The sequence below is a fragment of the Cucurbita pepo genome, chromosome 20 (genome assembly GCF_057944985.1).
Source record: "Cucurbita pepo subsp. pepo isolate OVF chromosome 20, ASM5794498v1, whole genome shotgun sequence".
Taxonomy (NCBI): Eukaryota; Viridiplantae; Streptophyta; class Magnoliopsida; order Cucurbitales; family Cucurbitaceae; genus Cucurbita; species Cucurbita pepo.
In genome coordinates, this window is record NC_141817.1 from 9,549,654 (window position 1) to 9,573,182 (window position 23,529).

General features: G+C 37.3%; 3 protein-coding genes across 3 annotated transcripts; all 3 read left to right on the forward strand.

The window, feature by feature from the left end:
- Positions 1-5,241: 5,241 nt before the first annotated feature.
- On the forward strand, positions 5,242-7,017 carry LOC147786526 (protein NUCLEAR FUSION DEFECTIVE 4-like). Its single transcript, XM_087120490.1, has one exon. It carries the CDS (start codon positions 5,242-5,244, stop codon positions 7,015-7,017), a length of 1,776 nt encoding a protein of 591 aa, XP_086976616.1.
- Positions 7,018-17,294: 10,277 nt separating this feature from the next.
- Positions 17,295-18,599, forward strand: LOC147786527 (uncharacterized). Its single transcript, XM_087120491.1, has 2 exons — positions 17,295-17,764; positions 18,095-18,599. Exons 1-2 carry the CDS (start codon positions 17,295-17,297, stop codon positions 18,597-18,599), a joined length of 975 nt encoding a protein of 324 aa, XP_086976617.1.
- A 3,070-nt stretch (positions 18,600-21,669) lies between these two features.
- On the forward strand, positions 21,670-23,300 carry LOC147786528 (protein NUCLEAR FUSION DEFECTIVE 4-like). The gene is made up of 3 exons (XM_087120492.1): positions 21,670-22,155; positions 22,311-22,668; positions 22,843-23,300. The coding sequence occupies exons 1-3, from the start codon at positions 21,670-21,672 to the stop codon at positions 23,298-23,300; spliced, it is 1,302 nt and encodes a 433-aa protein (XP_086976618.1).
- The last annotated feature ends 229 nt before the right edge of the window (positions 23,301-23,529 follow it).

Below are 23,529 nucleotides of genomic sequence, written 5' to 3' on the forward strand. Positions count from 1 at the left end.
GTCATGGTCGTCTTAATCTGTTTACCCCTTCTGATAGCTATTAAAGAAGAATTTTTTCTCTTCAAACTTGATAAACAAACCATGAGTCCATCTGTTGCTATTCAAATTAATTGTGTGTAACAGTCCAAAAATAAATAAATAAACAAATAAAAATTATTATTATGTATAAAAAAAATAATAATAATAATAATTAAAAAAAAAAAAAAAAAACATTATTCCCTCTTTTATCTCCCGTGAGTCACTTCCCCAATAATCTCTCCTCAACACACCTCAGAATCCTGGCAAATGAAACAGAAATGAAAAATCTCACATTTGAGAAAACAGACATGCCTTCATCAAATTTATAGGAGATGGGTTGACAGAGATGCTCAAGATTTACCTGGGAGAGGGGAGAGAGATTTGAGATTTCTCGGTAAGTTATATCTCAGATCTCCTTTTCTTTTATCCAATTATTTAGTTTTATTTTGCCATTTAATTAGAAAGATACGTCATGATCAATAGCAGAAACAAAATAGAATCGATTAAATTGGCCAGAAGTAATTGCCAACCTAATTGAAAAAGTAACAAACAAAAATAAAAAGAAAGGATTAAATAGATTTAACTAATCACAATTTCTTCTCTTATGCAAAAACAAGCACAAAAAGGGTTCAGATTAAGTTTTAAAAAGGGACTGAATATAATTGAAAATTATCTGGAAAATGTTAGGGTATTAAACACCATCAGAGAAAATAAATATCTGGTAAATTTTTATGAGTATTAAATGGTTTGTATGAAAATAATACTATAACAAACATATATAAATATTTCAACACCTAACTCAAGCAAAGACCCTAACGTTCAAGACTCTAACGTTCGCATGAAGTATAACACATGGGTCAACATAAAATAGAGAAATAATTTTATAGAGTTCAAACTTAAAACTGATGTCATGAACTCATATAGGTTGACTCGGATTTCAAAGGACGGAATCGAACTTTCATTAAAGATATATTTGTGACAACGACTTAAGCTAGCCAGGTAAGTGACCTTACTATCGGCGTGGTTATATTTGATGTTGACACGTGCCCTGTGGTTCTACACGTGTCATATATATTGATAAGTGTGAATTGTCTGTGGATTGATATGCTTCCTATATGTTATGTCATGTTATAATATGTGGTTTGTATGATAATAATTATGATACGATGTGCTCAAGGATAGGTTTGAGATAGGGTACGAGAATGATGCACAAAACGAAATGTAACGATAGGAGTAAGATACGTTCATGAAACGTTAGAGTTAGGTTACATACCGGAGTGCTATGGATAGGAGAGATTGATGAAGGAATACGGTTAGCTTATGGGTAGAAAGGGATAGGTTTGTGATAGATTGATAGAACGATAGCATTAGGGTACATTCTTGTGACGATATGACTAAGGTACGTCACGTAATGATATGTCTGTGATAGGTATAAGAACGTTAAGACTGTGGTAAGTCAGAGAATGATATGACTATGAAGTGTTTGCGTTATTGACTCGGTTATGATATGATACATTGTATGCTAGATTATTGAGCTTAAGTACGAAATCATGTGAACGTGAATGTATGTTATTTATGCTGCTTAGTTGATGTGATATGAATGCATGTGACGATGTGTGGCCCTTATACGATTATGGCTTGTTGTATGAGTATTGAAATGTAATTGAATGAATTGTATGACATGAAATACGGTAAATTGCATGATACATAACCCCGCTAGGAATATGTATGATATGTAACGAAATGAGAATGAGAATGACATGTAAGCATGAAAACGTGACACAGGGTTATGTTCATTAAATGATGACTGTAGGGCTAGTGGGACCTCATGCATATTGTGTGATCATGCATTTGGGGGGATACCCCTATCCCATCACGAGGGTACGGACGCGTACATCAAATGGCAGGACAACGATCGTTATGCCCTGCATAGCGCTGCCGTGACGGTTTTAGTTTTAACGGGTCCCGATGGGCCCCCAGAGCATGCCCACCGGCTAGGGACAGTGGCCCAGCGGTGTGCGAACTAGCTGGTGAGCTCATACTCGCACGTATGGGCTGCGTGTAGAGTATATGGTACACGTCCATGATTACCTGTTAGGATTACACCGTAGGGAAAATGAAACGAAACGAAACGAAATGAAACGAAACGAAATGAAACGAAACGAAATGAAAGATAGGTCCCATCATTTCATTGCATGTGATTGTTGCATTTAACCCCAATAGTGGGGTCACTTACTGAGTATTTCTTTAAATACTCAGGCCATGTGCTACTACATTTTTCAGGTTAAGGCAAGGCATTCCTGTACGGCTGACAACGGCATCGCAACTCGAGATTATGTCACATGCATAGGATAGTGGTATTTATTTTCTTAGACTTAGGATAGAATAGGATGTTTTAAACTTAAACGCTTATTTATTTTATTTCGGGTCTTTTGTTGTGTCGTTTTAAAGATGTTTTCGAAACACGTAAGTCCATGGCTGTGTTTTTAAGTTAAAGGTTATGTTTTATGGAATTTAAATGAAGTCTTCCGCATTCAATGTTTATGGTATGTATACAGTAGCGACCTTAAATTAAGTAGAAAATTTCGGGTCGTTACATTGTGAGCAACTCGAGAAAATTACAAAAATTTCTTTGCCCAGTGTCTCAATATGTACCCCAAACAGGAGAAGATTTCAGCATCTTGCAAGCTCTTCTAACCAAAGATTTGGCTCTTATTTTTATAGCAACGATTTCTGCATGTGGGTCGTCCATTGCAGCCATTGACAATCTTGAGGAGATCGCCGACTCACTTAAATATCCAACTCATTCCATAAGTATTCTAGTTTCATGGATTTCCATAATAAATTTCTTTGGTCGGGTCTTCTCTGCTTTCATCTCTGAAATCCTTATAACCAAATACATTTACCTCGCCCTTTCATGTTCGGTCTTACCCAACTTTTCACCCGCACCTGCTTGCTCTCCATCGCCTTCCCTTTTATAAATTCAGTCTATGTAGCTTCATTGATCATTGGGTTTGGCCTTGGAGCCCAAACTCCATTGATATTGGCCATAATCTCTGATCTCTTTGGCCTCAAACATTACTCGACACTGCTCAACTGTGGGCAACTGGCAGTCCCACTTGGATCATATATAATGAACATGGAAGTAGTAGGGAAGTTTTACGATGCTGAAGCCACTAAAATAAAGAATGTGAAGAACGGGAAGAGTCTAACTTGCATTGGAACTCATTGCTTTAGTGAATCGTTAATGATTTTGGCTGCAGGGACTTCGTTTGGAGCGATGACTTCGTTTGTGCTGGGTTATGGAACTCGAGACTTCTACAAAGGCGATATATATAAAAAATACAGAGATGACATGAGGGTTACGCAGTCGAACGTGAAATTATATTCTTCTGGTGAGGAAAAAAAAATGATGATGGAAGTAAATAAGAGAAATTGCACAACAAAAACATACCTACTTTAGGGCATTCTTTTTTCCTTTTAACTTTTTAATTTTGTGTGTATATGTTTTATCCTTTTTAAAAGATGGCTTGAAAACGTGACAATTTATTAATATAATCAAGGACAGTTACATGACTAGTAAAACAAATTGTGTATATTGAAGAATGGAATTTGAAATTTAAGATTTTTAAAATATTAGTAGTTTATATATATAGAATATCTAACTGTCTTTTATTTCATGCACTGACATATTTTATATTTGATAATGTCGACATATTTCATATTTGATATGTCAACAATAACAATATCTATAATGACTCTCTTTTGAGATATCCAAAGTCACTTGGAATAAAAATGGACATTAATTTCTATAATTTAAATAAAAATAGAGTTTATCAAATAGAAATTTAGTTTTTTCCTTTCTAATTTCTTACTTGGTCCTTTTATCTTCTAAAATAGTATAAATAATAAATAACTCGGAAAGAAGAAAGAAAAGATTTTTTTTTTTTTTTTGTTTTTTTTGAGTGATAGTGAAAAAGTTGACAAAGTCACCCATATGGCCACTCGACACAATTGTACATGAGATTGTCATATACAGCTCCTCGTTCAATTCTTTCGAAGTCATTGGATCCATTTTCTTGTTCGTGAATCTCCTCCCCCTTTCCATTCCATCTCGAAGAGTGACCGACTTCATGTGAGTAGGACTTCATCTACAACATAATCGACCATTTTCTTGACTAGAGAACAATCTCAACAAAGTAATCACTAATCTATAAGTACAACATATTTTTTTTTAAAAGGACATAACATTAATTTTTGTTTTGAACATAAAAATAAAATAGAAAATTTATAATGGTTAACAAAAGCCATGAATTGCTTTTATATATATATATATATATATATATATATATATATATATATATATATATATATAATATGTAAGTATCGTAAAAATTCTGGATAACCTACTCACAATGATGAAATGTGATGTCAATGATGTCAAATATCCTCACAAAATTTTCATGTTATAACTCGAACCCAAGAAAAAAAAAATTATAAGAACCCATGGAAAGAAATCTACGGGAGATTAAAAGAGGAGAAACTTAGAGAAAATTCATAGAATACTCTATTTAAGAAAGTTGATGAGTATTTTTTGAAACTTAATATTAACGATTTTAAAAAAATTTAAATGCTTTTTTTTTAATATATATATTCTTATTAATTTAGCCATATAATATAGGTATACAATTGATATTTTGAATATAAAGTAGATACTGATGTATCAATAGTGCATACGAGTAATATATCAGTAATATATCGACACTCATTCAAAAATGCAATTTTAGCATAACATTGATGTACCATAGTCCATCAAACGGTCACTTATCCAAAATTTATTTCAAGTATAAGACATTAGTGTATAAATAATATATCTCTATTATTAATGTACTCATGATTGATATATTCTCTATTTCGTGCTCTTCATTTAGATCTAATCTTTATATCGAATATATGAGTTAGTGGGATTCTAACATTTTCCTATTTGATTAACTAACAAATGGTTAGCTGTAGTTGTTGTGATATCATTGGTTAGGAAGTTTTGACTTCGTTACAACTTGAAGGACACCAACGTTAAATTATACAGATGTCAGATGAGACAGGTATTTGTTACACAAACTGAAGAATTGAATTCCTTTTATTAACCCACCAAATTAAACACAATTCTCACCTCCAATCTTCTCCGCAACTCTCCTCTTCCATTACCAACCATTCTTTGTAGCAATGGCCGACAACTCTTTACCAGAAAGCTGGCGTTTTATCAAACAAGTCGTCGAAGGACGATGGTTTGCGGTATTCGCCTCCTTTCTAATCATGATCGGAGCTGGTTCAACCTACATTTTCGGAACATACTCAAAAGCGATAAAGTCGCAATTCGATTACAATCAAACACAAATCAACACATTAGGATTTGCCAAAGATCTCGGCTCAAACTTCGGAGTTTTCGCTGGCCTTCTCGGCGAAGTTGCTCCACCGTGGGTTCTATTCCTCGTCGGCTCATCTCTCAACTTCTGGAGCTACTTCATGATTTGGCTCTCCATCACCGGCCGTATCGCCAAGCCCTCGTTTTGGGAAATGTTCCTTTTCATCTGCGTAGCTGCGAATTCACAAAATTTCGCCAACACCGCCATTTTGGTCACGAGCGTTCGAAACTTCCCGGACCGACGAGGCATCATTCTCGGGCTTCTCAAGGGTTTCGTTGGGTTCGGAGGTGCTATTTTGACTCAATTCTATTTAGCTCTTTACGGCCATGATAACCCAACCAATTTGGTGCTTCTTCTCTCTTGGCTACCAACCGTTGTGTCTATGTTGTTTTTTCTCTCAATTCGACCAATCAAAGTCCGTAAACATCCAGATGAGCTTAGAGTTCTTTACCATTTGCTTTATGTGTCCATAATTTTGGCGCTGTTTCTCTTATTCTTAACCATAACCCAAAAACAAACAGTGTTTACTCAAGAAGCTTACATGAGCGGCGCCACCGTCATCATCGGCTTATTGCTTATCCCTCTTTTGATAGCCATTAGAGAAGAGTTCATGCTCTTCAAACTCAACAAACAAACCCTAAATAACAATCCTACCGTCCCCATTTTAATGCCGGAGCACGAGCCTTCCCCCAAAGCCCCACCCACAATACAGCAAATTCCCGAAGCTTCAACCTCGTGTTTCTCAATGACATTCAAAAAGCCACAAAGAGGTGAAGATTTCACCATTTTACAAGCTTTATTCAGCAAAGACATGGCGCTTGTTTTCATAGCCACACTTACTGCCTGTGGCGCATCAATTGCAGCCATTGATAACTTAGGTCAAGTTGGTGAATCACTTGGCTATCCATCTCAATCAATAAGCATATTCGTTTCATGGGTTTCGATATTCAATTTCTTCGGTCGGGTCTTCTCCGGTTTCATCTCGGAAGCGCTTATGACCAAATACAAATTACCCCGTCCTCTCATATTCGCTTTTTCCCATCTTTTAACTTGCATTGGCATTCTCTTTATTGCCTTCCCATATAAGGGTTCCGTTTACGCAGCGTCCTTGATCATTGGGTTCGGATTTGGAGCGCAAGTTCCAATGGTGTTCGCCATAATCTCGGAACTCTTCGGCCTCAAATATTACTCGACAATCTTCAATTGTGGGCAATTGGCTGTCCCAATTGGATCTTACATACTGAACGTTGATGTAATTGGGAAGTTGTATGACATTGAAGCAGCAAAGCTTGGTGGGGTTAAGAATGGGAAGGGGCTAACTTGCACGGGCACTCCTTGCTTTAGTGGGTCTTTCTTGATTTTGGCTGTGGTGGTATTGTTCGGAGCAGTGGTTTCGCTTGTGTTGGCTTATAGGACTCAAGACTTTTACAAAGGCGACGTTTATAACAAGTATAGAGAGGACATGTGGATTCCTCAATCGGATATGGAATTCTATTGTATAGATGACAGGAAGAAAGGTGGTAACAATTTACCACGGATGGATATGCCGCCCAAATATAATTTTCTCAAGCTTTAATGTAGTTGGTGTGTCGCCAAATCTTGTCAAGTATTGTATTCTTTGCCTTAAACATTTCGTTTAGGCACATAATTGAAATTGATATCTAAATTTCAAGCTAAAAATTTCTATATGATCATATCAACCAAGGTTGTCAAATAGCTTTGGATATGGGTCTCATGCCATTGGGACGAAACTCTATTCGTGTTTGTAATTTGCTATTCTTTATGGAAACGGGCATAATTTTCTATTCTCTTTCTTAAGTTATTTGTTTTTGTTGAAATCTCTACCTAGGCGATCTTTATATACGCCTTTTGCAACATTCTCCATGTACCAAAGTATTAAATAATGAATTTGCCGAATATATATACTATCGTTATGGTGATTCATGAGTAATCTAATACATGTATCTCCCAAATGAATCTAAGTCTAAGATGTATCCAATGAACTTCTGGTTGAGCACAACTTTTTGTGGAAAACACTCGGCACTCTTTATTAATACCATAAAGATGAAAATGAATGTACCAATGTATAGTGATGAGTAAGTAGTTTCAAATGAAAATGACAAAAGAAGCTTGATAGACAACAATATCTTATAGTATGCTATAAATTAAAAGTGGTAGTGCCGAAAGAAAGTTTTGTCACTACGACGTATGTAAATATGAAATTAAAGTATAGGTAGGATATATATATTGAGTTTGAATGTCATTTTTTAACGTATTGAGATGTATTGAGTTTGAATGTCATTTTTGTATTTGTTGAGTGACATTTGGGAGGAACTTTGTTGAGAGACTTTGTAGTGGGAGAGGGTGAGATATGTTAGAAAACACACATACAACTACAACTAAGAGAGACAATAAACCAACTTCCTCATTATTCAACTTGTTACAGAATACATATATAGACAGAATAGCCACACTAACCGCTAGTAACTACCCTTAACCGCTAGTAACTACCCTTACCCGCTAATTACTTCCCTCAACTGACATAATTTGAAATACAAACAGTAAATACAAATAAATTACGGTTAATACAAGATTAAATAAACTAACAAATCATCCCCTTAATCTTGTATTTCGATCTTCACATTCTTACATTCTTCAAATCAATTCTTTCAGTAAACGTCCTAACCATATTCCTTGACAAGCAGCTGACGTCGCCACAATATACTCCGCTTCCTAGGATGAAAGCTGCCGCCATTATCTCCGCCTTCCTTCTTCTCTGTCTTCCTTTCAATGGGCAACTGCTTTTCATCGACAGTTTTAATTACCTGTTCTACTTGTCCGGCCAATGGCTTTTCCTCAACAGGTTTAATTACCTGTGCCACCTCAATTGCACTGCCGGAAACAATGGCCTCCTTCTCCTTCTCCGCTTTCGTTTATCCGGCGACCTGTTTTTCAATAGCACCGCCATTGTTTCCGTCCTCCTTCTCCTTCTTCTCGCCGTCACAGTCCTTCTCTTTTATCTCCTTTACTTTCGCTACCTCCGTTGCCACATTCTGGACCTCCGCCACAACGCTATCGCTCTTCTCCTTGGATTCAAACTTCACAGTGCCAACGATTTTCTCGCCATCGCTCTTCTTCTCTTCTCGCTTCTCTGTTTTTTCCTTCGATTCAATCTTCACAGAGCCATCGATTTTCTCCTCATCAATCATCTTCTCTGTTTTTTTCACAGACGCAGCCTTCACATCTCCATGTCCTTTTATCTCTACAAGTGTTCCATCTCCGAACTTCACCGTGCCGGTCACTGACTCGTTCAATTCCGAGAACCAACCTCAACAACCAGTCATGTGATTACTGGCTCCCGTATCTAGGAACCAAATGTTGTTTTTCTTCTCAATTTCTTCCGAGACAATCTTCTCTTCATAAAGAGCCATTTCCGTCAACTCTGGTGAACCGAGAGTTCGGACTTCACAAACTTGTGCTGTAAGTAAGGCTGGCTCATCCTCATCACTTTGCGTCTCAGCCAAGTGCGCCTGATCCTCCCATTTCTTCGATCTACAGTCGGATGCATAATGGTCCTCCCTTTTCTTCGATCTACAGTCGGATGCATAATGGCCAATCTTTTGGCAATTATAACACTTCACCTTCCGACATTCTGAGGCATAGTGGCCTAGGCCTTGACAATTGTAGCATCTTACCTTGCTCTTGTCAGCCTTCTTCTCTTGATGAAACGAGTCGTTTCCACGTCCATGACCTCTCCCTCTCCAGCGACCACTGCGACCTCGCCTTCGGCTATGGCCTCCATTGTCGCTACATTCTTTTGCTTTCCATTCTCCTTCAGTCAATAAGACATGCTCAGCATTCTCTTTGTTGCCACCGATCCGTTCCTCGTATGCTTTAAGACGACCGATGACTTCCTCCATAGTCATCACCTTTAAATCGGCAAATTGCTCTATTGCCGATGCGATATGAAGAAACTTAGGAGGTACTGAGCGGAGAAATTTTTTCACCAAGTATGCCTCTTCAAACTTGTCTCCAAAAGTACGTATTTTATTAACAACTTCTGTCAACCTTGCTGCATAATCATCAATAGTCTCGGACTCCTTCATATTCATAATTTCAAACTCAATCTTCAGAGTTTGGATCTTTGCCTCCTTTACACGTTCAGCACCGAGATGAATAGTTTTTAGTGTCTGCCATGCTTCCTTTGTTGTCTCTTTCTCTGCTAACAAAAACAACATCTCCTCAGGGATTGCTTGATAGATAGCTGCTAAGGCCATTTGATCCTTCCTTTCATCAAGACTATCCAGAGGCTCAGTTGATTCGATTGCGTCCCACACCCCTTGAGCACGCAAATAGACCTTCATCTTCATAGCCCATGCTGAGTAGTTGGTTCTCGATAACGTTGGGTATTGGAGTGTTACCAGACCTTCCTTTGTTGCAAACTTCGACGACTCTCCTCTCTCTCCAGTGTTGTTATTATTTCTCGGCATGATCTTAGGCATGTAACCAAGCTCTGATACCAAATGTTAGAAAACACACATACTACTAAGAGAGACAATAAACCAACTTCCTCATTATTCAACTTGTTACAGAATACATATATAGACAGAATAGCCACACTAACCGCTAGTAACTACCCTTAACCGCTAGTAACTACCCTTAACCACTAATTACTTCCCTCAACTGACATAATTTGAAATACAAACAGTAAATACAAATAAATTACGGTTAATACAAGATTAAATAAACTAACAAGATATACACTTTGTACACACTTTTATTATTGAGATTTGTTACTACTCCTTGATATAGGGGAATTTTTCCCTCAGAACAACGTAAATTTTTGCGTCTCTTTGTTTAATTTCTGTTTGTGGGCGTGTGAGTGCGATCGATCTTGCTTTCGCTTCCGTTACAACAATTAGTATTAGAACATTTTGATTGTGGTTTTTGGGTATTCTCAAAGATTTAACTTTATTGACTACGAGACATGCTTGCACTCACCATCAATTGTCGAAGACAAGTTTCTCATTGCAAATATGCTTATTTTCTTTGAAATCACTTTTCAAGAATTTGCACATTGTTGATTCATTGAAAATGAAGATGCACATTATTGTTGGTATAGATAGTAACTTTAGATTGTTTTAAGTTTTTTAAAAATTCTATTTTTAAAATTCCTCTCATGTATTTATATACTTCTCATTTATTTCCAGAACACAAAAGGTGGAAACCAACCTCAAAGTAGATGGGTCTATTTAGCATAGGTTTTGTCATATATAATTTTTAGTTCTCGGTCGTGTTAATGAAAAAAATTACATCTTTTATGAAATTCTATTGTTGTGAAGTAGAAAGAAATAGAATGTTTGAGGGATGAAAATGAATGTATGACACCAGGAACTACAAATGATGTTATGGAAGGAGTGAGTTGTTGTTTGGGGTTTATTTATTTTTATCCATCTTGTTCAAGTTCACCGGAAAAGCTCATTGTTGACAGGGTGTAGGAGAGGAAGTTGCTGTTTGTTTCAGCTTGCAAAACCATTTTCCATCATTAAACTCTGCCTTTGTTACCTTAGGTAAGATGTTTGGTACATAAACTGTGGAACTGAATTTCCTTTATAGGCCACCAAATTGGGACCCAAAATCTCATTCCCAATTTTCATTCTCCATTCTTCATTCTTTATTCTCCATTCTCAGCCACCACTGACTCCTCTTATTCTTGATCAATAATCAAATTCTAGTGCCCATTTGCCCGATCGGTGACCATGGGCAACAACCGTGGAGTAGAAAGTTGGCTATTTGTGAAACAAGTTGTTGAAGGACGATGGTTTTCAGTGTTCACCTCTTTTCCGATCATGATCGGTTGCGGTTCACCTTACTTGTTCGGAACATACTCCAAACTCTTAAAACAAAATTTGATACAATCAAACCCAACTTAATACCTTGGGATTCGCTAAAGATCTCGGCTCCAACCTCGGAGTTTTTGCCGGGCTTTTCGCCGAGGTGGCTCCTCCGTGGATGCTTTTCCTTATGATTTGGCTCTCCGTTTCTGACTACGTCCCAAAACCCCATTTATGGCTAATGTTTGTTTACATCTATATTACTTCTAATTCACAGAACTTCCCCAACACCGCTGTTATGGTCACCAACGCCAGAAATTTTCCTGATCAACGCGGTATCATTTTGGGCCTTCTTAAGGGTTTCGTTGGCCTTGGTGGGGCCATCCTAACTCAAATTAATTTAGCAATTTAGGGCAACAAAAATTCTACTGATCTTCTCCTCCTTCTTTCATGGCTACCCTCCATTTTATGTTTCTTGTGTTTTCTTCCAATTCGGACAATCAAAGGTCGGAAGCATCCACAAGAGCTCAAAGTGTTCTACCGCTTGCTTTACGTGTCCATAGTGATAGCGGTGTTCCTCTTGTTTCTCACCATAACCCAGAGAAACATTGCTTTTTCTTAGGTTGGATATGCCGGTGGCGTCGCGGTCATCGTCATCTTAATCTGTCTGCCCCTTCTGATAGCTATTAAAGAAGAACTTTTTCTCTTCAAACTCGGTAAACAAACCATGAATCCTTCCGTTGTTGTTTCGCTTCCCTGCGAGCAACTTGAGGAAATTTCAAAAATTTCTTTGCCGAGTGTCTCAAATGTATGTAAGAAGCCGCAAAGAGGAGAAGATTACAGCATCTTGCAAGCTCTTCTAAGCAAAGATATGGCTCTTATTTTCATAGCAACGGTTTCTGCATGTGGGTCGTCCGTTGCAGCCATTGATAATCTTGGGCAGATCGCCTAGTCACTTAAATATCCAAATCATTCAATAAGTATTTTGGTTTCATGGATTTCCATATTCAATTTCTTTGGTCGGGTCTTCTCCGGTTTCATCTCTGAAACCCTTATGACCAAATACAAATTACCTCGCCTTTTCATGTTCGGTCTTACCCAAGTTCTCACCTGGCTTGCTCTCCATCGCATTCCCTTATATAAATTCAGTCTATGTAGCTTCGTTGATCATTGGGTTTGGCCTTGGAGCCCAAACTCCATTGATATTTGCCATAATCTCTGATCTCTTCGGCCTCAAACATTACTCGACACTGCTCAACTGTGGGCAACTGGCTGTCCCACTTGGATCTTATATAATGAACGTGGAGGTAATAGGGAGGTTTTACGATGCAGAAGCCACTAAAATTGGAAATGTGAAGAATGGGAAGGGCCTAACTTGCACTGGAACTCATTGCTTTAGTGAATCGTTCATGATTTTGGCTGTAGTGACTTTTATTGGAGCGATGGCTTCGTTTGTACTAGCTTATAGAACTCGAGACTTCTACAAAGGCGATGTATATAAGAAATACAGAGATGACATAGCGGTTACGCAGTCGAACGTGGAATTATATTCTTCTGATGATAGGAACAATGAACACAAAAAGAAAACTGATGATCGAAGTATATAAGAGAAACTGCTCAACAAAAACATCAAACTTTAGGACATTCTACTTTACTTTTAACCTTTTGATTTTGTGTCGTAGATGTTTCATTCTTTTGTAAGGATTACTTGAATATGTGACAATTTATAAATATATTATCAAAGACAATTGCATGACTAGTAAAACAAATTGTGGATACTCCCTTTTTATTTCTTGCAATTGACATACTTTACATTTGATATACAAGATACAACCACTTCTAACTTAGAATGAAATCGACTCGTACTTTCTATAACTTAAAAAACAATAGTTGATCAAATAGATTTTGATATAATTCAACAAAAATTTATAAAAACAGACGTCGAAATCATTAACAAACATACCAAAAACAACTATACATTCAAAACATAAAAATTTAAATCATGACTTATATCTATATTCTACCCTGACTAGTTTTCTTGAACTTCAAATAAAAAATTGCAAGTACGATGAAATAGATATCGAAAAGTACGATGAAATCTTTTTCAAACTTTAAAACAATAAAACATTTGTTTTAAAAATATAAACAAATACATTTACAATTCAAATGTACCATTTGAGATTTAATTAAAAAACTAGCATAGAAGACAAAAATACAAACTAAGTACTAAAAACACTGACGCCCTAGGACGACCCTCCCTCATGGCCGCATAACTCCCAAAAATTGTCCACCAGGATCAATAAATCAACTATCACCTTAAAAAAGAAAAAGAAAATATCTTGTGAGTATAAATAAACTCAATAAATAATCTACTTATAAGTTCTTAATTAAATTCATGGCTTAATTAGCTACCATTGGTTTTGGTCTGGAGTCTAGGAAGTTCAGACCTAAGTTGTACAACTATCTAAGCTTTTGGGAGTTCCTAAAGTACCTAAGGTAGTTTTCATGCATGCCATAAACCAAAATGTGGTTTATCGTAAGTTCACGTGATCTGGTGTCGTAGGATCTCCTGAATGGCCTAATTGAGCTTTCGAGTGAGCATCTTTCTAAACTAGCTTACATTGTCTAGGAAGTAAATTATCGGTTTCCTAAATTGAAGAGGAGCAACCTCAACAAACATAATAACATGAAAGATGATATGGTATCATGAATCTTGAACATCATTCACGAAAAGGTTAGCTGGTAAACCCTCCACAAACCATAACGTCATACTAAAATGGAGGAAAGTCCTCGTGTGCAGACAAACTACTGAGCCTATTTAGAGACTCTTAACCATTTCCACACATAATAAGAGCATTAACACGAAAGAACCTCAATGCACTATCTATATGACCAAAGTGAGTCAAACTCAATAGCACTAATCATGAAGTACCACTCCACCGGGTATTTTTAAGTCTATTTATGTCCTTAAGAGCATTAATAATTTCCTAGAGGGAATATGAAGTGGTCTCGGCTCTAGGGATATCATTCACCACTGCTAATAGGCATGATAAGTTATCCACGTTCTCCTAAATGCCATAATTGTAAACTAGGTACTTAAGGGCAGGTTATAACTTACATTTTTGTTTTAAGGATTTTCTGGACTAATTTATGGGGTTAATCATAGTCTAGGAGCACTAAAGTTAAGTTCTTTAAGCATAACTCATGATCCATGGATTAACTGAAAATTTTCTAACATGATAATTGTGACATAACTCTAACCGAAAATTGAATTTCGCGTTTCGCTAGGAGAGAGAGAGAGAGAGAGAGAGAGTTTTTTTGACGAGCCACGTGTCCACCGGCGATAGGAGAAATGTGTCTAGATCATAGAGGGACACGAGTCAAGTTTTGGGTGGAGCCACGATTCGTACGCCACATGGAGAAATGCAGCTTCGTCCTTCTCGTGACAGCCTGACCCAACCAAAAAACTCAAGTACCGATCCACAAAACAGCGAAGCAGCCGACCCGTCGTCCAACCTGAACCGCCATCCAAAACCCAGTCCATGACTTGCGACTGCAGGTTTTGGCCCGCGCATGGCACTTGCGCGTGAAATCCGCCACTAGAATCCTCCTGGGCGTGTGGTGCGCGTGGCAGGTTCGTGTAAGCTCCTTTTTAGCCGGTTCGACTTCTTTTTGTTCGATTGTTATCCCGATTTTATTTGTATCAGTATTTTTGGACATGCTATTTGTGTAGAAACACTAAATGAAGGGTATCCGTCAATTATGTAAGTCACCGTACGGATTTTTAGGAAGCAATACTCATAAGGATCGCTTGGAATGCATGCATGCTATTGAATTTACCTTAGGTGGTAGCTTTCCATGAATGAATTTAAGTAATGTGATTATTATGATTTGGGTTGTAATATGTGAAGCATTATGAGAATCGTTAGAGTGTTGCACTTATGCTTTAAACTTCCGGTATATATGTATGTGTTTAATTCATGCTAAAAGGAGGATGAGAATTTGTGAACTCTGTGCTCCGGGAGCTTGATGGATGTTATCGCCCTGCTGAGCATGTATTTTTATTTTACATGAATTATGTATGATGATGAAAGAAAATAGTTACATGCACACTTAGTTAGTTTTCATAACCAAGTATTATGTTAAGTCTAGAGATTTGTGGTTAGAGTGACAAGTCATAAAAGTCTAACAGACCACCACGACATACAAACACCCTTAGGAGTACCCTTAGCAAGTGTATGAACGGTCTCATAGCTTCATGGGGGACCAGGGGTTCTTGATCAGAACCCACTGCTCCTAGCCGTTTTGCATGGGAAACATGAGCCCACGTCCTACAGATCTTTTAGCTGGATGGGATAAGGAAAGGGTAGCCACCAGTACACTCGCTAGAAGTGGGGCTGAACTCCATTGGAACATTAAACCCATCGGTGAGAGAAATATCACCAATGTCTAAGTTCAAGATATCAAACTGGTAGGATATATATTTGGCGAGGGTGGTGGGTGGAGTACCCTAAGCTTGGCAGTGGAGGAGGCCACCACAGTCACCAGTCTCACATCTACCACGACCTGACGCATCGAAGTTGCAGTTGGTTCAAGCCCAAATACGAGCATTCGTAACGTCGGGTTTCACTTCGAGTGTCCAAACATCAGTTTGATTAAGCAGTCGTCCACCGCCTAGCACTGCGGCAGCCCAAACAGTGAAGTCACAATTATTCCGAATTTCAAAGATAGCTGCATGGGTGTGAGAACAAAAAGAAAGAAAAGAAAAAAGAAGGAAACAAATATTCATAATTATCATCTTATTCTTTATCTTCGTCCTCGTTCCCATCTTCCTAACTTGCATCTTTATACGATCATAAATCGTAGTTAACTAGAGATCAAAGAACATTTTAATCTTTTAAAGAAAGTCTAGTTGAAAATAATTATTTAATTTGATATTTATTAGAGATGAATAACGGAAGATTCAAACTTTCACATTTATAATAATAATAATAATAATTTCTTGAATTATATTTATATCAATAATAAAGTGGATAGGCAGAACTTTGGTATTTTCTCTCTTTTTATGAATTAATATTTTTATAATTCTTATTAAATATATGGAAGGCTACGTATATCTTATTATAATGGTCAAAATAATTTAAGATAAAAATAGTTGATATTTAATTTAGTGTGTATTTGGTCAATGTAATATTTGAAAAATTGAAAACTACTTTTAAATAATAATAATAATTCTCAACCATCTATAATCTATAATCCATCAATGATTCTAGTAGAGACTTTCTCCCCATTTTGTCCCTTTTTAATTAATACTATTCCATATTTGAATAATTGAAAGTTTATTTAATATATATATAATTGTTACGACAATTAGATAACTTTACAAGAAAGGTAAAAAATATGTTATAATAATTAAATTCAATTTAAAAAAAATCATTAATGAAATAATTGAGTTTAGTTTATAAAAGGTTAAATTAAGCAAGAACAAGGAATATAAAATGTTAGTAAAAAAAAAAATATAATAGAAATAAATAATTGTAGGTGAAAAAAGGATTTAATTCAAGTTGGGTAGATATATAGACAAATACTTGGAATTTAACAAATTTTCATATTTCTAAATTAAGCTATATTTATATAAAAATAATTGTAGCCATATATTTAACAAATCAGAGTGGCGCGAAGCGTGGTGGGCCCATAACCCACCGTCCATCCAGCTAAAAGATCTCTAGGACGTGGGCTCATAAAAATAATTGATAGATGAAATGTTTATTAAAGTAGAGCGGACTAAACTCGCAACCAACAAATGAATGAATGTGTTATTTTGGTGAGAGCATGTAGTTATGCTTTGGGTTATTTTAGGGTAACAAAAAGAAAATGGTTAGGCTGACAATAATGATGAAGATGAGGAAGTTTGAGTTTGGTTTGTTGTCTATTAAAATTTACCAAAGCGCACCAAACTATCGAACTTAATTGGTTTTAAAAGAGTGAGGCACTGAATTGCTTGGCACCAAAAAAAGATATGGGCAACAAGGGAGGATTAGAAGCTTGGGCTTTCATCAAACAAGTGGTAGCAGGACGATGGTTTAGTGTATTCGCGGGACTGATAATGATGATCGGCAACTGCACCACTTACGTGTTTCCAACATATTCCAAAGTCATAAAAATCCATTTTGATTACAGCCAAACCCAAATTAACACATTGAGATTCACCAAAGATCCCGGGTCGAACATCGGAATTATCGCGGGGCTTCTGGCGGAGGTGACTCCGACGTGGGTTCTCTTCATAATTGGGGCATTTCAAAACTTCACCGGCTTCTTCTTGATTTGGCTCTCCATAACTGCTCGGATCGCCAAGCCAAAATTCTGGCAAATGTTCATTCTGATTTGCTTCGGTACTAATTCTTCAAATTGGGCCAACACTGCCATTATGGTGACGAGTGTGAGAAACCTCCCCGACCGACGAGGGATCATTTTGGGTCTTCTTAAAGGGTATGTGGGTATTGGAGGTGCCATCATAAGCCAACTTTATTTAGCCATGTAGGGCCACAATGATCCATCCAATCTGGTTCTTCTTTTCCCATGGCTCCCCTCTCTCCTAATCCTCATCCTTTTCCCCTCAATTCGACCAATCCGTATCCGTAAGCATCCCGATGAACTCAAAGTGTTTTACCAGTTACTTTACGTCTCAATTCTTTTGGCCATTTTCATCTTGTTTTTAACCATTGCACAAAAACAAGTGATTTTCTCTCAAGCTGGGTACGTAGGTGGCGCATCCTTTGTGGTTTGCTTACTATGCATACCCATTTTAATCGCATGTAGAGAAGAGTTGTTGCTCTACAAACTCAACAAGCAAACCGCTGGTCCTTCTGTCCCAGTCTCCATGCTTCACCAAAACCCTCCCACCCTCGCTACCTCTGCCAGTTCGGAAGTCCCCGAGGTTTCGCCCTCGTGTTGCCAAAACATATGGAACAAGCCTGAAAGAGGGGAGGATTTCACCATCTTGCAAGCCGTGTTCAGCAAAGATATGGCTCTTATTTGCTTAGCTACATTTTCTGGATGTGGGTCCTCTCTAGCCGCTATAGATAATCTAGGTCAAGTTGGGGAATCACTTGGCTACCCACAACGAGCCATAGGCATCCTTGTTTCGTGGGTTTCCATATTCAATTTCTTTGGCCGAGTTTTCTCTGGCTTCATCTCAGAAACCCTCATGACCAAATACAAGTTACCTCGTCCTCTAACCTTTGCTTTTGCCTTTCTCATCACTTGCATTGGCCAGCTTTTCATCGCCTACCCTTTCCCAGGCTCCGTCTACTTAGCTGCATAATTATTGGGTTTGGATTTTGAGCTCAAAATCCAATGCTATTTGCCGTAATATCTGAGATGTTTGGTCTTAAACTTTACTCGACGCTGTTCAATTGTGGGCAATTGGCAGTCCCACTTGGGTCTTACATACTGAACGTGGATGTTGTCGGAAAGTTGTACGATATGGAAGCTTCACGTGAACATAAGCAGATTGTGGGGAAGGGGTTAACTTGCACTGGAGCTCATTGCTTTGGTGGGTCTTTCACAATATTGGCTACAACAACATTGTTTGGAGTCGTGGTTATGTTTGTGTTGGCTTACAGGACTCGAGAATTCTACAAAAGGGATGTGTATAAGAACTTTAACGAGGAGATATGGATTCCACAAACCGAAATGGAGTTCTATCGCTTAGATAACAAGAAGAACATTGAGGATTAAATTCAAACCATTAATCTTTCAAACCTCCCATGCTCACTCAATTTGAGGACACCCTAAGGGTCTTTTGAAAAAGATATTTTCTGAGAGGGAAGATTCAAATCTTTGTATCCCTAAATTTTTTAAAATTTCATTTTAATATGATTATTCATTTCATTACTAACATAAAACTTTATTATAAGATTTTTTTGTGTAGACAAAACATGAAATATCGAAAAAAATGTCCTTTCTGCTAATTATAATGGTCATATTTTTTTTTTTGAAATAGAGCTGCTACTACATGCATCACATAACTGTTAACTCACGACAACATATTAAGACATATAACATACATAACCTACCGGATAGTTCCTCGTAATTTCATTTTTAGCTTAAAATATAATTTAAATTGACCATTTATAAGTCATACTAACCTTAAATGCCTCAATAAGATCAAAAATAACTCTAGAAGGGCCAAGGGCCAAAAGCGTAGGGAAGGAGTCCAAAAACCCTAATCCAACCCGAATAAGCACATTAGAAGTCATGGAGCACTGAGTCGTGTTGAAGCTAAGCCGAGCTAAAGACAATGGCGCGTACAGGTCAAAACTGTGATCGAGTTCAGTTTGTGGGTCGATTTTTGGGATAGGAGTTCACGCGAGTTGTAGAACTGAGTTGGGGCCGGAGTGCACGCGATGTGCCATCGAGGAGGTTGAGCCCCGAAGGGGGGTGGACACGAGGCGGTGTGCCAGCAAGGACTTTGGCCCCAATGGAGGGTTGATTGAGGGGTCCCACATTGATTGAAGAAGGGAACGAGTACGCTTGGCCCTAAAAGGGGGTGAATTGTAAGATCCCACATCGGTTGGGTAGGAGAACGAAACACCCTTTACAAGGGTATGGAAACCTCTCCCTAGCAAACATGTTTTAAAAATCTTGATGGGAAGCCCGAGAAGGAAAGTCCGAAAAGGAAAGTCCAAAAGACAATATCTACTAGTGGTAGATTTGGGCAAACCTCTTCTTAGTAGACCCATTTTAAAAACACTTTTAAAGGGGCCATTAAGAAATAACTTTTGGAAAGCCAAGTTTTTCATAATTAAATGGTATGAATTTAATTTTTATAGATTCTTTGTGAAAAAACTTTTCAACTTTTGAAATGAGTTAAAGTGGAAAACATATGAAAATGGGATGAGGTATGCTCAATAATAGAACTTGATATGTGCTAGTATTATATGTTAAAATAAACATGGTCTCACAATAAACCTCCTACTTTTTCAAGGCTATATGAGTACTTAGTAGTTGGTAGACACAAGGGTCGCTCCCTCTTAGAACTTGACACGACGTTATGGATCTATTCACCAATAATCTTTTGTGGATAAAGATTCGATATTGATCAAATTTATTCCACGATGACCTTAGCAAATCATTTAGTATTAGAACTAAAACGAGGTAGCGCCTCATAATTCTAAGATACACAGGATCACGACATAGGCATAAATAAAGTGGTTAACTAATTTACCTTAAGGATCCTATACTCAACCCTAAGGATTAGATGTTCCCTAAGCAACTTTGTGGTTAAATGTCAAATCTATTGGATCAATATGGCAACCCTAGAGGGTGAATAGGCTTTTAAATAAAAAAGTATTTAAATATGCTTAATTTTCCGAATTATCAAGCTTTTTAGATCAATTATAATTCTATTCAAAACAATAAATAATTAGGAAAGGCTTAGCATATTGAATAAATCACAATATTAATTTCACAATTAAATAGGGAAGAGTAAGAAAATTTAATACTGTATTCGTGACAGTGGTTCGATCAAACTCGACTTACTCCATTCACCAAGCACCTATTGAGAATTTTGAAAAGAATCTTACTTGACTCTCTACACAGATCAGAGTAAAATTGCTACAAACTCTCTTTACGAGTTTAAAAGCAAACTCAATCCTTTCTAGGACTCAAGATCAAACCGTTATAGTTGTTGAAATTCTAAAAAATACAACACAGTTGAGGTCAAGAGTAGATATACCATTTGAATACTCAAAACAATATACTCAAAATATAATATTACTCTCTCTCAAGAAGATTAAAAAATAAAAAGTGAAAGTTTGGAGAGTCAAACACAAAAACTTTAGAAAAGTATAAAATTCAAGAAAGGTAAATTCTTTGCATAAATTAGAGAGATTAAGACGAATTTAAAAAGGAAGATGGAGTAGCAAAAATCATCGTAAAAAATGGTATATTTCATGAAATTATGTTGTTGTGAACATATCTAAAAAGATATACGGTGTCAGAGAGGAAGTTAGTGTTTGTTCCCGCTTGTGAAACCATTTTCCATCATTAAACTCTATCTATGAACATAAGGTAAGATGTTTGGAACTGAATTTTCTTTATAGGGCACCAATTGGGGACTCAAAATCTCATTCCCAATTTTCATTCTTCCTTCTTCCTTCTTTATTCCTTATTCCTGTCCTGTATTCCTCGTTCTCGTTCTCATTTTCAGCCAATTCTCGTTCTCATTTTCAGCCAATGCTGACACCTCTTATTCCTAAGTAATAATCAATTTTTAGCGCCCATTAGTCCAGTTAGTGACCATGGGCGACAACCATGAAACAGAAAGTTAGCTATTTGTGAAACAAGTTGTCGAAGAATGATGGTTTTCAGTGTTCACCTCTTTTCCGATCATGATCGGTTGCGGTTCACCTTACTTGTTCGGAACATACTCCAAACTCTTAAAAACAAAATTTGACTACAATCAAGCCCAACTTAATACCTTGGGATTTGCTAAAGATCTCGGCTCCAACCTCGGAGTTTTTGCCGGGCTTTTCGCCGAGGTGGCTCCTCCGTGGATGCTTTTCCTTGTGGGGATATCCTCTAATTTCTTCAGTTACTTTATGATTTGGCTCTCCATTTCTAGCAACGTCCCAAAACCCCATTTATGGCTAATGTTTGTTTACATCTATATTACTTCTAATTCACAGAACTTCCCCAACACGGCCGTTATGGTCACTAGCGTTGAAAATTTTCCTAATCAACGCGGTATCATTTTAGGCCTTCTCAAGGGTTTCGTTGGCCTCGGTGCTGCCATCCTAACTCAGATTAATTTAGCAATCCACGGCAACCAAAATTCTATCGATCTTCTCTTCCTTCTTTCATGGCTACCCTCCATTGTATGTTTCTTGTGTTTTCTTCCAATTTGGACAATCAAAGCTCGAAAGCATCCAGAGGAGCTCAAAGTGTTCTACCACTTGCTTTACGTGTCCATAGGGATCGCGATGTTCCTCTTGTTTCTCACCATAACCCAGAGAACATTGCTTTCTCTTAGGCTGGCTATGCCGGTGATGTCGCGGTCATCGTCGTCTTAATCTGTCTGCCCCTTCTAATAGCTATTAAAGAAGAACTTTTTATCTTCAAACTCAGTAAACAAACCATGAATCCTTTTGTTATTGTTTCGATTCCCCGTGAACAACTTAAGGAAATTTCAAAAATTTCTTTGCCGAGTGTCTCAAAGGTATGTAAGGAGCCGCAAAGAGGAGAAGATTTCATCATCTTGCAAGCTCTTCTAAGCAAAGATATGGCTCTTATTTTCATAGCAACGGTTTCTGCATGTGGGTCGTCCGTTGCAGCCATTGACAATCTTGGGCAGATCGCCGAGTCACTTAAATATCCAAATCATTCCATAAGTATTTTGGTTTCATGAATTTCCATATTCAATTTCTTTGGTGGGGTCTTCTCCGGTTTCATCTTTGAAACCCTTACGACCAAATACAAATTACCCCGCCCTTTCCTGTTCGGTCTTACCCAAGTTTTCACCTGCATCGGCTTGCTCTCCATCGCATTCCCTTATATAAATTCAGTCTATGTAGCTTCGTTGATCATTGGGTTTGGCCTTGGAGCCCAAACTCCATTGATATTTGCCATAATCTCTGATCTTTTCGGCCTCAAACATTACTCGACACTACTCAACTGTGGGCAACTGGCTGTCCCACTTGGATCTTATATAATGAACGTGGAAGTAATAGGGAGGTTTTATGATGCAGAAGCCACTAAAATTGGAAATGTGAAGAATGGGAAGGGCCTAACTTGTAATGGAACTCATTGCTTTAGTGAATCGTTCATGATTTTGGCTGCAGTGACGTTGTTTGGAGCGATGGCTTCATTTGTGCTAGCTTATAGAACTCGAGACTTCTACAAAGGAGATGTATATAAGAAATACAGAGATGACATGGAGGTTAAGCATTCAAATGTGAAATTATATTCTTCCGATGATAAGAACAATGAACACAAAATGAAAACTCATGATCAAAGTAAATAAGAGAAACTACTCAACAAAAGCATACCTACTTTAGGAGATTCTACTTTAGTTTTAACCTTTTAATTTTGTGTTGTTGATGTTTCATTCTTTTATAAGGTTTATTTTAATACGTGACCATTTATAAATTTATTATCAAGAAAGTTGCATGACTAGTAAAACATATTGTGGACATGGGAGAAGGGAGTTTGAAATTTAATGTTTTTGGAACATTTGTGGTTGATATTTTAAT